The 16,328-nt window shown below is 47.8% G+C and overlaps 1 protein-coding gene across 1 annotated transcript in view; it reads right to left on the bottom strand.

Moving 5' to 3' along the window:
• Positions 1-14,689, bottom strand: part of LOC140192360 (solute carrier family 22 member 6-A-like) — a 40,169-nt gene extending 25,480 nt beyond the window's left edge. The window contains exons 1-2 of the mRNA XM_072250011.1: positions 14,288-14,689; positions 9,267-9,370 (exon numbers count right to left, since the gene is read on the bottom strand). Coding sequence (XP_072106112.1) covers positions 9,267-9,370; positions 14,288-14,689 — 506 coding nt within the window. The remainder of the gene's footprint in view (positions 1-9,266; positions 9,371-14,287) is intronic.
• Positions 14,690-16,328: the final 1,639 nt, after the last annotated feature.

Consider the following 16,328-nt stretch of genomic DNA (forward strand, 5'->3'; position numbering starts at 1 on the left):
ACACTGGTTCCGGAGCCTGATGGTTGAGGGGTAATAACTGCTCCTGAACCTGGTGGTGTGGGTCCTGAGGCTCCTGTACCTCCTGCCTGATGGCAACAGTGAGAAGAGAGCCTGGCCTGGGTGGGGGGGCCCCTGATGGTGGATGCTGCTTTCCTGTGACAGCGCTCCGTGTAGATGTGCTCAGTGGTGGGGAGAGCTTTGCCTGTGATCGACTGGGCCATATCCACCGCTTTCTGTCAATTTTTTTTTAAGATTTAACAGCATGGGTGAATTTTCAACTGGAGCAGATCACCTCCCTAACTGCAGAGCTGACCTTTGCACCAAGCTGGGTTTAACCTTTTACTGGGAGGACCGCTGCCCTACTTCCAGCGCATGTGTGCTCTGCGGCACGGCCCAGCTGGCAGTGGGTGGCGTACAGATACCGACAGGAGGCACAGTGACACCAGAATCCAGAGCGAGCAAAACAATTTGCTGGGGGTGGGGGTCTCAGCGGGTCAGGCAGCATCTGAGGAGGGGAACGAGAACTCGACGTTTCAGAACCCCGGACAACCCAAACATTGAATGTCTCTTCCCCCTACTGGGTTTCTCCGACAACTCATTTCGACAGAGGACATGGTGTGATGGTGTGTGAGTGTGTGTCTGTGTCTGTGTACCTTTAAGATGTGCAGTTTTAAGATAAAGCATGTGGCCACTTGCAACTGTGTATATGAATGGGGGGGTGGGAGTTGTGTGTATAGGGTGTAAGACCATAAGTGTAAAAGAATTAGGCCATTCGGCCCATCGAGTCTGTTCTACCATTCAATTGTGACTGCTCCTTTCTTCCCCTCCTCAGTCCCCCTCCCCAGATTTCTCCCTGTAACCTTTGGTGTGTGTCCAATCAAGAACCTATCAATCCTTGTCTTAAGTACACCCAACAACCTGGCTTCCACAGCTGCCTGCAGTAACAAATTCCACAAATTCGTCACCCTCTGGCTAAAGAAATCTCTCCACATTTCCATTTGAAATGGGCACCCCTCTATCCTGAGGGTGTGCCCTCTTGTCCTAGACTCCCCCACCATGGGAAACATCCTTTCCACATCTACTCTGTCTCAGCCTTTCAACATCCGAAGGGTGTCCAGCGAGGGGTAACAACTCTGGTGAAGGGGCTTATCGTGTCCATTCTGGGACAGCTCCCTCACCTTTGGTCCCCACCGGACACTTAGCTCTCACCTGTGGCTCACCTGTATTGTGGATAGCGTGGAGGGCTGTCAGAGGTTACAGCAGGACCTCAATAGGATGGAAAACTGGGCTGAGAAGTGGCAGATGGAGTTCAACCCAGATAAGTGTGAAGTGGTTCATTTTGGTGGGTCAAATATGATGGCAGAATATAATATTAATGGTAAGACTCTTGGCAGTGTGGAGCATCAGAGGGATCTTGGTGTCCGAGTCCATAGGACACTCAAAGCTGCTGTGCAGGTTGACTCTGTGGTTAAGAAGGTATACGGTGTATTGGCCTTCATCAATCGTGGGTTTGAGTTAAAGAGCTGAGAGATAATGTTACAGCTATATAGGACCCTGGTCAGACCCCAATTGGAGTACTGTGTTCAGTTCTGGTTGCCTCACTACAGGAAGGACGTAGAAATCATAAAAAGATGCAGAGAAGATTTACAAGGATGTTGTCTGGATTGGGGAGCATGCTTTATGAGAATAGGTTGAGTGAACTCGGCCTTTTCTCCTTGGAGCAATGGAGGACGAGAGGTGACCTGATAGAGGTGTACAAGATGATGAGAGGCATTGATCGTGTGGATAGTCAGAGGCTTTTTCCCAGGGCTGAAATGGCTAACATGAGAGGGCACAGTTTTAAGGTGCTTGGGAGTAGGTACAGAGGAGATGTCAGAGGTAAGTTTTTCACACAGAGAGTGGTGAGTGCGTGGAACGGGCTGCCAGTGATGGTGGTGGAGGGGGATACAATAGGGTCTTTTAAGAGACTCCTGGATAGGTACATGGAGCTCAGAAAAATAGAGGGCTATGGGTAACCCTAGGTAATTTCTGAAGTAAGTACATGTTCGGCACAGCTTTGTGGGCCAAAGGGCCTGTATTGTGGGCCAAAGGGCCTGTATTGTGGGCCAAAGGGCCTGTATTGTGCTGTAGGTTTTTCATACCTCTATAAGGTCACTCCTCAGTCCCCTACACCCTATCTGTGTCCCTCATGGTTCTATACACCTCTATAAGGTCACCCCTCAGTCCCCTACACCCTATCTGTGTCCCTCATGGTTCTATACACCTCTATAAGGTCACTCCCTCAGTTTCCTATGCCCCAATGAGGAACATCCCAATCTGATCAATATTCGGTCCATCAACTCCCGGCAATGTCTTCGTAAATCTCCCTCTGCACTCTTTCCAGCTTCTTTGCATCTTTCTCAACAGGGCGACCAAACTACACAGGGTTCTGCAACTGTGACCTCATACGTACTATCCTGACCCCTGTACTCAGCACCCTGGTGGATGAAGGCCAGCGTACCAAACACCTTGTAAGCAGAATCCATGGTTACATATTAACTCTGCACAGAAGGAGAGCTGGGGAAAGATTACAGCCCTCACCCTCTTGCCCCAGGCAAATCTGTCAGTAAACTAAACGAATACCAAAGGATCAGTAACAGACCCGCTGGACTTAGAGCTTTTGGCAAGGTTGTAATGGAAGTGTCACTGGGTTCAGCATAGTCTTGCATTGAATCAGAAGGCCGTACCCATTCCCAGTGGAAATAACATTGGCATAGAAGGCAAAACCGAGTATAGAAGAGTACAGCACAGGAACAGGCCATTCGGCCCACAATGTTGTGCTGAACTGGCTAAAAATCAAATTTAAAACACCCAAACATTACTCCCTCCTACCTACACCATGTCCCTATCCCTCCATCTTCCTTACATCCATATTCCTATCCAAACATCTCTTAAAAGCCTCTAATGTATTTGCCTCCACCACCACACCAGGCAGCCACCACTCTCTGAGTGAAAAACTGACCCTTTGAACCTGCCTCTCACCTTCAATGCCTGCTCTTTGGTATCAGACATTTCAACCCTGGGAAACAGACACTCCCTGTCTCCTCTATCAGTGCCTCTCATAACCTTATAAACCTGTACCAGATCTCCCTCAGGCTTTGCCGCTCCAGAGAAAACAACCCAACTTTGTCCAGCCTCTCGTGATAGCACATGCCCTCTAAACCAGGCAGCTTCCTGGTGAGCCTCTTCTGCCCCCTCTCCAAAGCCTCGACGTCCTTCTGGTCATGGGGTGACCAGAACTAATGCAATACTCCAGATGTGGCCAAACCAGAGTTTTATAAACCTCTTGACTTTTGAACTCAAAGCCTCAACTAACAAAAGCAAGCATTCCATAAGCCTTCTTCACCCCCCTATCAACCTGTGCAGCCACTTCCAAGGAGTGATGAACCTGGATCCCAAGATATCTCTGCTCAGCAAGACCATTAAGGACCTTTTCCCTTAACACTATACTTGGCTTCTTGTATTTGCCCCTCTGAGTCCCTGTTTTCATAGAATATACGCTAGTACATGCCCTTTGGCCCACCATCTAATTACAGAGAAATGAGGAAGTTGGTACATTAACAACATTTAAAAGGTGCTTGGACAGGTACACAGATAGGAAAGGCATCGAGGGCAAATGAGACCAGGATAGATGGACAATCCCAGTCAGTACAGACCAGATGGGCTGAAGGGCCTGTTTCTGTACTGTTGGGGGCTGGGGAGGTGGGATGGAGAGGAGGTGTTTGTGACTGGCTAATTCTTTCTCCTGAAGGTAGTTATGCTGAATAGTCATACTTTATTGATCCCGAGGGAAATTGGGTTTTGTTACAGTTGCACCAACCAAGAATAGGGTAGAATGGTGATGGATCTGAAATGACGCCTGTTTCTTCCTCCACAGACGCTGCCTGATGTAGAAAATAAAACATTACAGCACAGTACAGGCCCTTCAGCCCACAATATTTCACCTACTTCAAGATCAATCTAACCCTTTCCTCCCACAAAACACTCAATTTTTCTATCATCCACATGCCTATCTAACAGTCTCTTAAATGCCCCTGATGTATCTGCCTCTACCACCACCCTTGGCAGGGCATCCCACTCTCTGGTAAAGAACTTACCTTTGACACACCCCCTGCATACTTTCCTCCAATCACCTTTAAATTATACCTCCTCCAAATTAGCCATCTCCACCCTGGGAAAAAGTCTCTGGCTGTCCTCTCAATCTATGCCTCTTATCATCTTGTACACCTCTATCAAGTCACCTCTCATCCTCCTTCATTCCAAAGAGAAAGACCCTTTCACTCAACCACTCCTCATAGGACATGCTCTCTAATCCAGGCAGCATCCTGGTAAATCTCCCCTGCACCCTCTCTAAAGCTTCCACATCCTTCCTATAATGAGGCGACCAGAACTAAACACAATACTTCCAGTGTGGTCTGACCAGGGTTTTATAGAGCTGCAACATTACCTCACGGTTCCTGAACTCAGTCCCCCAACTAATGAAGGCCAACACACCAAACACCTTCTTAACCACTATATATATATATAACCATATAACAATTACAGCAAGGAAACAAGCCATCTCGGCCCTTCTAGTCCATGCTGAACTCTTACTCTCACCTTGTCCCACCGACCTGCGCTCAGCCCATAACCCTCCATTCCTTTCCTGTCTATATAGCTATCCAATTTAACTTTAAACGACAACATCGAACCTGCCTCAACCACTTCTGCTGGAAGCTCGTTCCACACAGCTACCACTCTCTGAGTAAAGAAGCTCCCCCTCGTGTTACCCCTAAACTTTTGCCCTTTAGCTCTCAACTCATGTCCTCTTGTTTGAATCTCCCCCACTCTCAATAGAAAAAGCCTATCCACGTCAACTCTATCCATCCCCCTCATAATTTTAAATACCTCTATCAAGTCCCCACTCAACCTTCTACGTTCCAAAGAATAAAGACCCAACTTGTTCAACCTTTCTCTGTAACTTAGGTGCTGAAACACATGTAACATTCTAGTAAATCTTCTCTGTACTCTCTCTATTTTGTTGACATCTTTCCTATAATTTGGTGACCAGAACTGTACACAATACTCCAAATTTGGCCTCACCAATGCCTTGTACAATTTCAACATTACATCCCAACTCCTATACTCAATGCTCTGATTTATAAAGGCCAGCATACCAAAAGCTTTCTTCACCACCCTATCCGCATGAGATTCCACCTTCAGGGAACTATACACCATTATTCCTAGATCCCTCTGTTCCACTGCATTCTTCAATGCCCTACCATTTACCATGTATGTCCTATTTTGACTAGTCCTACCAAAATGTAGCACCTCACATTTATCAGCATTAAACTCCATCTGCCATCTTTCAGCCCACTCTTCTAACTGGCCTAAATCTCTCTGCAAGCTTTGAAAACCTACTTCATAATCCACAACTCCACCTATCTTAGTATCATCCGCATACTTACTCATCCAATTTACCACCCCATCATCCAGATCAATAATGTATATGACAAACAACATCGGACCCAGTACAGATCCCTGAGGCACACCACTAGTCACCGGCCTCCAATCTGACACACAGTTATCCACCACTACTCTCTGGCATCTCCCATCCAGCCATTGTTGAATCCATTTTACTACTTCAATATTAATACCTAACGATTGAACCTTCCTAACTAACCTTACGTGTGGAACCTTGTCAAAGGCCTTACTGAAGTCCATATAGTCAGCATCCACCACTTCACCTTCGTCAACATTCCTAGTAACCTCATCAAAAAATTCAATAAGGTTTGTCAAACATGACCTTCCCTGCACAAATCCATGTTGACTGTTCCTAATCAGACCCTGTCTATCCAGATAATTATATATACCATCTCTAAGAATACTTTCCATCAATTTACCCACTACTGATATCAAACGCACAGGCCGATAATTGCTAGGTTTACTCTTAGACCCCTTTTTAAACAATGGAACAACATGAGTAATACGCCAATCCTCCGGCACCATCCCTGTTTCTAATGACATTTGAAATATTTCTGTCAGAGCCCCTGATATTTCCACACTGACTTTCCTCAAGGTCCCAGGGAATATCCTGTCAGGACCCGAAGTCTTATCCGCTTTTATATTCCTGAAAAGCTCCAGAACTTCCTCTTATTTATTCATCATAGTTTCCATAACTTCCCTACCTGTTTCCCTTGTCTTACACAATTCAATATCCTTCTCCTTAGTGAATACCGAAGAAAAGAAATTGTTCAGAATCTCTCCGATCTCGTTTGTCTCCACACATAGCCGTCCACTCTGATTCTCTAAGGGACCAGTTTTATCCCTCACTATCCTTTTGCTATTAATATGACAGTGGATTTATTGGGATTTATTTTCACCTTACTTGCCACAGCAACCTTGTATCTTCTTTTAGCTTTTCTAATTTCTTTCTTCAGATTCTTTTTACATTCTTTATATTCCTCGAGCACCTCATTTACTCCATGCTGCCTATATTTATTGTAGATCTCTCTCTTTTACCAAACCAAGTTTCCAATATCCCTTGAAAACCATGCCTCTCTCAAACTTTTAACCTTTCCTTTCAACCTAACAGGAACATAAAGATTCTGTACTCTCAAAATTTCACCCTTAAATGACCTCTATTTCTCTGTTACATTCTTCCCATAAAACAAATTGTCCCAATCCACTCCTTCTAAATCATTTTGCATCTCCTCAAAGTTAGCCTTTCTCCAATCAAAAATCTCAACCCTGGGTCCAGACCTATCCTTCTCCATAACTATATTGAAACTAATAGCATTGTGATCACTGGACCCAAAGTGCTCCCCAACACATACCTCTCTGACCTATCTCATTCCCTAACAGAAGATCCAACACTGCCCCTTCTCTCGGTGGTACCTCTATGTATTGCTGCAAAAAACTATTCTGCACACAGTTTACAAACTCCAAACCATCCAGCCCTTTTGCAGTATGGGCTTCCCAGTGTATGTGTGGAATATTAAAATCTCCCACAATCACAACCTTGTGCTTACTACAAGTATCTGCGATCTCCTTACAAATTTGCTCCTCCAATTCTCGCTCTCCATTTGGTCGTCCATAATACATCCCCATAAAAGTTACTACACCATTCCCATTCCTCAATTCCACCCAAGTAGCCTCCCTAGATGAGCCCTCTAATCTATCCTGCCAGAGCACCGCCGTAATATTTTCTCTGACAAGCAATGCAACACCTTCCCCTCTTGTCCCTCCGATTCTATCACACCTGAAGCAATTAAATCCAGGAATATTTAGTTACCAATCACACACCTCCTGTAACCATGTTTCACTAATAGCTACCATATCATACTTCCAGGTATCAATCCATGCTTTAAGCTCATCCACCTTTCTTATAATGCTCCTAGCATTAAAATAAATGTATTTAAGAAATTTTCAACCTCTTACTCTCTGTTCATCACTAACGGTGCAAATAACTTTACTATTTTCTTTTTCTTCCTTCTTCCCTACATCTGTTCCTACACTCTGGTTCCCCTCCCCCCCCCCCCCCCCCGTATCTAGTTTAAATCCACCGGAGCCTCTCTAGCAAACCTACCTGCAAGGATATTTGTCCCCCTCCAGTTCCGATGTAGACCATCCCGCTGGAACAGGTCCCACCTTCCCTGGAAAACTGCCCAATTATCTATAAATCTGAAGCCCTCCCTCCTGCACCATGTCTTCAGCCACGTGTTGATCTGCACTATCTTACTATTTCTAAACCTGCCTGCACGTGGCACTGGTATCAATCCTGAGATTGCTATCCTGGAGGTCCTGTCCTTTAACTTGGCGCCTAACTCCCTAAACTCACCTTTCAGGACTCCTCACTCTTCCTACCCAAATCATTGGTCCCTACATGGACCATGACATCTGGCTGCTCACTCTCCCTCTTGAGAAAACCGAGAACTCAATCCGAGATATCATGGACCTTGGCACCAGAGAGGCACCAGACCATTCGGGATTCTCAATCTCTTCCACAGAAACTCTTACCTGTCCCCCTAAATATGGAATCCTCTATCACTACTGCTCTCCTCTTTTCCCTCCTTCCCTTCTGAGCTGAGGGTCCCGTCTCGGTGCCAGAGACGCAACCACTGCAACTTGTCCCTGGTAGGTCGTCCCCATCAACAGTATCTAAAATGATGTACTTATTATTGGTGGGAATGGCCATAGGGGTGCTCTGCTCATTCTGTCTATTCCCCTTCCCTCTCCTGACAGTCACCCAGCTACCTGTCTCCTGACTTTTATGGATGACTGTCTCCCTGAAACTCCTGTCTATTTCTGCCTCCTGAATGATCCGAAGTTCATCCAGCTCCCTAACTCGGTTTGTCAGGAGCTGCAGCTGGATGCACCTTTCGCAGGTGTAGTTATCAGGGGCAATTTTGCTCGCCTTGACTTCCCACATTCTGCATATGGAGCACTCAACTGCCCTAACTGCTGCCTCCATTACCTACTCTTAAGGTAATTAGATTTATTAAAGGAACTTACCCGGCCTTACCTCACTTGGAGTGAAGCTCTCCCTCAGCCTCTGCTCGCCGAAGCATCAGGATCCAAAACCTTCCTACTCTGTCTCCCTCTACTCCGTCGCCCACTCCGTTAATCTGCTCTCTTTTAAATACTCCCGCTGCCTCACGGTCCGACTTACACGCACTTGTGCAGTCGTGCCCCGTTCAACTGCCGATGAAAACTTGTGCGGCAACTTTGAGGGATCTGTGGATGTGAACCCCAAGATCCCTCTGTTCCTGCACACTGCGAAGAATCCTGTCAGTAACCCTGTACTCTACCTTCTAGTTTGACCTTACAAAGTGAATCACTTCACACTTTTCCGGATTGAACTCCATCTGCCACTTCTCGATATCCGGTTGTAACCTACAACAACCTTCTGCCCCGTCCACAGCTCCACCAACCTTCGTGTCATCTGCAAGCTTATTAACCCACCCTTCCCCTTTCCCATCCAAGTAACTTATATAATTTGAAAAAGCAGGGGTCCCAGACAGGTCCCTGTGGAACACCACCGGTAACCAACCTTCGGGCAGAAGTGCTCCATGTACAGCCATCCTTTGCCTTCTATGGGGAGGCCAATTCTGAATCCACACAGCCAAGGTTCCCTGGACCCCATGCCCCCTGACTTTCTGAATGAGCCTACCGTGGGGAACATTGTCAAATGCCTTACTAAAATCCGTGTAGATATTTGGATGAGTTGCTCATTCCCAGAACCTTACCTGTCGGAGAACCTCCCGAGAGTGACAGATCCCACCAAGAATCCAGCCATGTAGAGAGACTGTGCCATGTGTCTCAGCGATTTACGGTTACACACCAGGTCCCACTGCCAAAGCAAGAACACCACCAAGACACTCAGAGAGTGGCTGAACAAGTGTAGGAAGCAACAGGAGTAGAAGACCACCACTTGGCACCTGAATCTCAAGTTGAAGTTTAATTCTCATTCACGTATACAGCTAAATGAAACAGCATTTCTCCAGGGCCAAGGTGCAAACCACGGTACCACACATTAACGCACAGCACATAGAGTTACCATCCAGTGCAGACAGTCACAATAAATAATATTAGCACAAGAGGCATGGCCTGAAGATTGATGCTGACCTGGAGCCACATTTCTGCAAGAACAAGCATGTGGCAGTACCTCATCTCACACTGGGTCAGCCGCAGCTGAAGGTAATCCAGCTCGTCTTTCAGGGCGCAAGACTGGGGGGGGTGTGGGGAACACTGATAGAGAGGGCCAGCCCCCAACCCAGCACGGATTCCCACGTGCTCTGGTCTCCCCCCACACTGCCTCCAGTGATCTCTGAAGATCTCATTTTGATCTTCAACAAGGCCAATGCTAATTCATTGGTATTAAACAGGAAATTAGAAATGTGTGCAATAAAGGAACAGCAGTTATAATGGGTGACTTCAATCTACATGTAGATTGGGTGAACCAAATTGGTAAAGGTGCTGAGGAAGAGGATTTCTTGGAATGTATGCGGGATGGTTTTTTGAACCAACATGTCGAGGAACCAACTAGAGAGCAGGCTATTCTGGACTGGGTTTTGAGCAATGAGGAAGGGTTAATTAGCAATCTTGTCGTGAGAGGCCCCTTGGGTAAGAGTGACCATAATATGGTGGAATTCTTCATTAAGATGGAGAGTGACATAGTTAATTCAGAAACAAAGGTTCTGAACTTAAAGAGGGGTAACTTTGAAGGTATGAGATGTGAATTAGCTAAGATAGACTGGCAAATGACACTTAAAGGATTGACGGTGGATATGCAATGGCAAGCATTTAAAGATTGCATGGATGAACTACAACAATTGTTCATCCCAGTTTGGCAAAAGAATAAATCAAGGAAGGTAGTGCACCCGTGGCTGACAGGGATAGTATCAATTCCAAAGAAGAAGCATACAAATTAGCCAGAAAAAGTGGCTCACCTGAGGACTGGGAGAAATTCAGAGTTCAGCAGAGGAGGACAAAGGGCTTAATTAGGAAGGGGAAAAAAGATTATGAGAGAAAACTGGCAGGGAACATAAAAACTGACTGTAAAAGCTTTTATAGATATGTAAAAAGGAAAAGACTGGTAAAGACAAATGTAGGTCCCCTACAGACAGAAACAGGTGAATTGATTATGGGGAGCAAGGACATGGCAGACCAATTGAATAATTACTTTGCTTCTGTCTTCACCAAGGAGGACATAAATAATCTTCCAGAAATAGTAGGGGACAGAGGGTCCAGTGAGATGGAGGAACTGAGTGAAATACATGTTAGTAGGGAAGTGGTGTTAGGTAAATTGAAGGGATTGAAGGCAGATATATCCCCAGGGCCAGATGGTCTGCATCCCAAAGTGCTTAAGGAAGTAGCCCAAGAAATAGTGGATGCATTAGTGATAATTTTTCAAAACTCGCTAGATTCTGGACTAGTTCCTGAGAATTGGAGGGTGGCTAATGTAACCCCACTTTTTAAAAAAGGAGGGAGAGAGAAATCGGGGAATTATAGACTGGTTAGCCTAACGTCGGTGGTGGGGAAACTGCTGGAGTCAGTTATCAAAGATGTGATAACAGCACATTTGGAAAGCGGTGAAATCATTGGACAAAGTCAGCAGGATTTGTGAAAGGAAAATCATGTCTGACGAATCTCATAGAATTTTTTGAGGTATTGCACACTAATCTCCTGTGTGGGTAAGGTATTGATGTGGATGGAGAATTAGTTAGCAGACAGGAAGCAAAGAGTGGGAATAAACGGGACCTTTTCAGAATGGCAGGCGGTGACTAATGGGGTACCGCAAGGCTCAGTGCTGGGACCCCAGTTGTTTACAATATATATTAATGACTTGGATGAGGGAATTAAATGCAGCATCTCCAAGTTTGCGGATGACACGAAGCTGGGTGGCAGTGTTAGCTGTGAGGAGGATGCTAAGAGGATGCAGAGTGACTTGAATAGGTTGAGTGAGTGGGCAAATTCATGGCAGATGCAATTTAATGTGGATAAATGTGAAGTTATCCACTTTGGTGGCAAAAATAAGAAAACAGATTATTATCTGAATGGTGGCCGATTAGGAAAAGGGGAGGTGCAACGAGACCTGGGTGTCATTATACACCAGTCATTGAAAGTGGGCATGCAGGTACAGCAGGCGGTGAAAAAGGCGAATGGTATGCTGGCATAGTAATAGAACCATAAATAGTTAAATAGTAATATGTAAATTATACCAGTAAATTATGAAATAAGACCAGGACCAGCCTATTGGCTCAGGGTATCTGACCCTCCAAGGGAGGAGTTGTAAAGTTTGATGGCCACAGGCAGGAATGACTTCCTATGACGCTCTGTGTTGCATCTTGGTGGAATGAGTCTCTGGCTGAATGTACTCCTGTGCCCAACCAGTACATTATGTAGTGGATGGGAGACATTGTCCAAGATAGCACGCAACTTGGACAGCATCCTCTTTTCAGACACCACCATGACAGAGTCCAGTTCCATCCCCACAACATCACTGGCCTTACGAATGAGTTTGTTGATTCTGTTGGTGTCTAGGGGATTCAATAGTTGGGGAACATATAGCAGGTTTTTGTGGACGGGAACTTGATCTCCTATTCAAGAATGAGACATGGGACTAGATCTTCAATTTGGGAATAAGACAGGGCAGAGAGGGGAATTTGTGAAGGGGAACACTTCACATCGAGAGAGCATGAGGCCATTAGTTCAAAATAGTCAGCCAAGCAGGAGATTGCAGAGAGTTGGAAACTGTTCTTTGTGGACCTAACACACCTCTATAAGGCCACCAGTTAGTTTCCTACACTCGTGAAGAAAGTCCAAACTGCTCGATCCCTCTATATGACCTTCAAAACCCGGGCAACATCTTGTAAATCTCCTCTGCATTCTTTCCAGCTCAATGGCATCTTCCTATAGCAGGGCGACCAAAACTGAACACGGTGCTCTAAATGGGTTAATTTTGTCTCTCAATTGTAACAAAACATTCCTATTGTAACATAGCTCGATAGACTGGATGTGGAGAGGATGTTTCCAATATTTAGGTGTCTGGGACCAGAGGGCACAGATAGTGTGGATGTGGAGAGGATGTTTCCTATAGTGGGAGAGTCTAGGACCAGAGGACACAGATACAGTGGATGTGGAGACGATGTTTCCTGTAGTGGGAGAGTCTAGGACCAGAGGGCACAGATAGTGTGGATGTGGAGAGGATGTTTCCTATAGTGGGGGAGTCTAGGACCAGAGGGCACAGATAGAGTGGATGTGGAGAGGATGTTTCCTGTAGTGGGGGAGTCTAGCACCAGAGGACACAGATAGAGTGGATTTGGAGAGGATGTTTCCTGTAGTGGGGGAGTCTAGGACCAGAGGACACAGATAGAGTGGATGTGGAGAGGATGTTTCCCATGGTGGGGGAGTCTAGGACCAGAGGGCACAGCTTCATAATAGGGGGGCTTCCATTTAGAACAGATATAAGAAGCAGGAATTTCTTTAGCCAGAGGATCTGTGGAATTCATTGCCATAGGTAGTTGTAGAGGCCAAGTCATTGCCTGCATTTACGGCAAAGGTTGATAGATCCTTGTTTAGTCAGGGCATGAAGGGATACAGGGAGATTGTGGCTGAGGGGGAAATAGATCAGCCATGATGAAATGACGGAGCAGACTCGATGGGCCAAATGGCCTAATTCTGCTCCTGTTTCTTACGATCAATGGTTTTATAACAATGATGTTACACTCCTCGAGTAGGTCACCCCTCATTCCCAACACTCCGAGGAATAAAGCTCCAGCCTGTCCAAACTCTCCCCATCAGTCCATCGAGTCCTGCAACGTAAATCTCCTCTGCACCCTCGCCAGCACGACAACGTCTTCCTGTATAACACACACACAAAACGCTGGAGGAACTCTGCAGGTCAGACAGTATCAATGGAGCGGAATAAACAGTCGACATTTCAGGCTGAGAGCCTTCATCGGGACTGGAAAAGAAGGGGGAAGAAGACAGAATAAGAAGGTGGGGGAGGGGGGGAGGAGTCCACGCTGGGGGTGTGACAGGTGAGACCAAGTGAGGAGGAAGGTGGGTGGGTGGGGAGAGGTATGAAGTAAGAAGCTGGGATGTGATAGCTGGACAAGGTAAAGGGATGAAGAAGAAGGAATCTGATAGGAGAGGGGAATGGACTCCTCCTTCTCTTTCTCTCGTGGTCCAATCACCTGGTCTGGATTTCCAGCATCTGCAGAATCTCTTGTGTTAACATCTTCCCCATAACAGGTTGAACAAAACTGTGCCCAACGTTCCCAGTATGGCCTCACCAACATAACGTACCATCCCCTGCACTCAGTGCCCTGACTACTGAAGACCAGAGCACCAGACATCTCCTTCACCACTTCCCACCTGTGACACTGCTCTCTGAATGGGGGAAGGTTGGCCAACTAACGCAAAAGTTTTTGAGGCAGAGCAGGCTCCCTCTTGCCCAAACTCAATCAGACCTTCTGATTGCAAAACTTGGCCATGGACGGTCCAGAGGCCGTCTGCAAAAGGAGGAGGGCTGGACATTTAGCGAGCGACCCCATCTCATAAAATCCCAGAGCTACAGAAACGCAAACAATCTGCAAAGACCTCATCCCTGAGGGAGAAAGAAAATAGGCTCCACCTGGGGGCAACTTGAAAGAGTGGCCCAGGCCAGAGGACTCTGGTTAGCCACTATAAGTGGCCAATGGCCCAGGAGGGGTGATGTGACTTAAGCTGAGATCTGATTGCAAAGTAGTCATCTTAAACATACCTCTGTGACGATCGTCATTGTGAACTGGGAGTGGTCGTACACCCACCCATCGGTGCATTCCTGTGTGTCAGGTTGGCTCCCGTTGCCCTGCGTCTCGTTGGTGCCCAGGAGATGCCACTGCGGGGAGGTGTACATGCGGCACTTGTCCGGCCTCCCTTCCCGGTCCATGGGCAGGAACACCCGGAAAAGCTCCTTCCTCAGTGGCTCCTCTGTCACATTGAGGTACCTCAAATCTGCACCTCCCAGCCGCACCCTGCACCGGTGGTCGGGGACAGCGGCCACGAAGTTCTGGAGGAGGTTGTGGGTGGCCATGATGGCAATCGGGATAGCTAAGAGAACAATGTGAATGATGTAGAATCGGCCCTCAGTTCCCACCTTCTCCAAGATGTCTGTGAAGCCCATGCTCGCCTCGTGTGGGCCAGGAGATGGTCGCTTTCAGAGAACCTCTGTCGCCTGGGAGACTTTGCTTCGGGTGGAGAGGTGGCTGCCTTTGGGTAGAGGTTGGCACTGGCAGGCTTCAGCAACATCCAACCTGGTGGCAACAGATACACCCGTTAGAGTCAATGTCAGAATGGAGTTTATCGTCATCTGCACACGTGGAAGGAAATCGCATCGCAGGCGTCAGAGGGGCAACGTTCAGGAAAGAAAACGGGCGTCAAACATAAATTACACACACATCTTACAAGAAAGAACACAATATGAACAAAAAATTAATATCATGAACTCAAGAGATTCTGCAGACACCAGGACACCTAGAGAAACACACGCACAAAGTGCTGGAGGAATGGGCAGATCAGGCAGCGAGTGTGGAGGAGAGTGAACGGTCAATGGTTCAGGATGAGAGCCTTCATCAGGACTGGAAAGGAAGGGGGCAGAAAACAGGGTTAGAAAGGAGGACAGACTGGGAGGTGACAGGTGAGGGGGAAGGTGGGTGGGTGGGGGAGAGGGGGGGATGAAGTGAGACACTGGGAGGTGATGGGTGAGACCAGGTGAGGGGGAAGGTGGGTGGGTGGGGGTGAGGGGGGATGAAGTGAGACACTGGGAGGTGATGGGAGAGACCAGGTGAGGGGGAAGGTGGGTGGGTGGGGGAGAGGGGGGATGAAGTGAGACACTGGGAGGTGATGGGTGAGACCAGGTGAGGGGGAAGGTGGGTGGATGGGGCAGAGGGGGGATGATGAAGTGAGACACTCGGAGGTGATGGGAGAGACCAGGTGAGGGGGAAGGTGGGTGGGTGGGGGAGAGGGGGGATGATGAAGTGAGACACTGGGAGGTGATAGGTGAGACCAGGTGAGGGGGAAGGTGGGTGGGTGGGGGAGAGGGGGGATGAAGTGAGACACTGAGAGGTCATAGGTGAGACCAGTTGAGGGAGAAGGTGGGTGGGTGGGGGGGAGGGGGGATGAAGTGAGACACTGGGGGGGTGATAGGTGAGACCAGGTGAGGGGGAAGGTGGGTGGGTGGGAGAGAGGGGGGATGAAGTGACACACTCGGAGGTGATGGGTGAGACCAGGTGAGGGGGAAGGTGGGTGGGTGGCGGAGAGGGGGGATGAAGTGAGACACTGGGAGGTGATAGGTGAGACCAGGTGAGGGGGAAGGTGGGTGGGTGGGGGAGAGGGCGGGATGAAGTGAGACACTGGGAGGTGATAGGTGAGACCAGGTGAGGGGGAAGGTGGGTGGGTGGGGGAGAGGGGGGATGAAGTGAAACACTGGGAGGTGATGGGAGAGACCAGGTGAGGGGGAAGGTGGGTGGATGGGGCAGAGGGGGGATGATGAAGTGAGACACTGGGAGGTGATGGGAGAGACCAGGTGAGGGGGAAGGTGGGTGGGTGGGAGAGAGGGGGGATGAAGTGAGACACTTGGAGGTGACAAGTGAGACCAGGTGACGGGGAAGGTGGGTGGCTGAGGGAGAGGGGGGATGAAGTGCGACAGTGGGAGGTGATCGGTGAGACCAGGTGAGGAGGAAGGTGGGTGGGTGGGGGAGAGGGGGGATGATGAAGTGAGACACTGGGAGGTGATGGGTGAGACCAGGTGAGGGGGAAGGTGG

Source organism: Mobula birostris, unplaced genomic scaffold (genome assembly GCF_030028105.1).
Source record: "Mobula birostris isolate sMobBir1 unplaced genomic scaffold, sMobBir1.hap1 scaffold_1214, whole genome shotgun sequence".
In the NCBI taxonomy this organism is placed as follows: Eukaryota; Metazoa; Chordata; class Chondrichthyes; order Myliobatiformes; family Myliobatidae; genus Mobula; species Mobula birostris.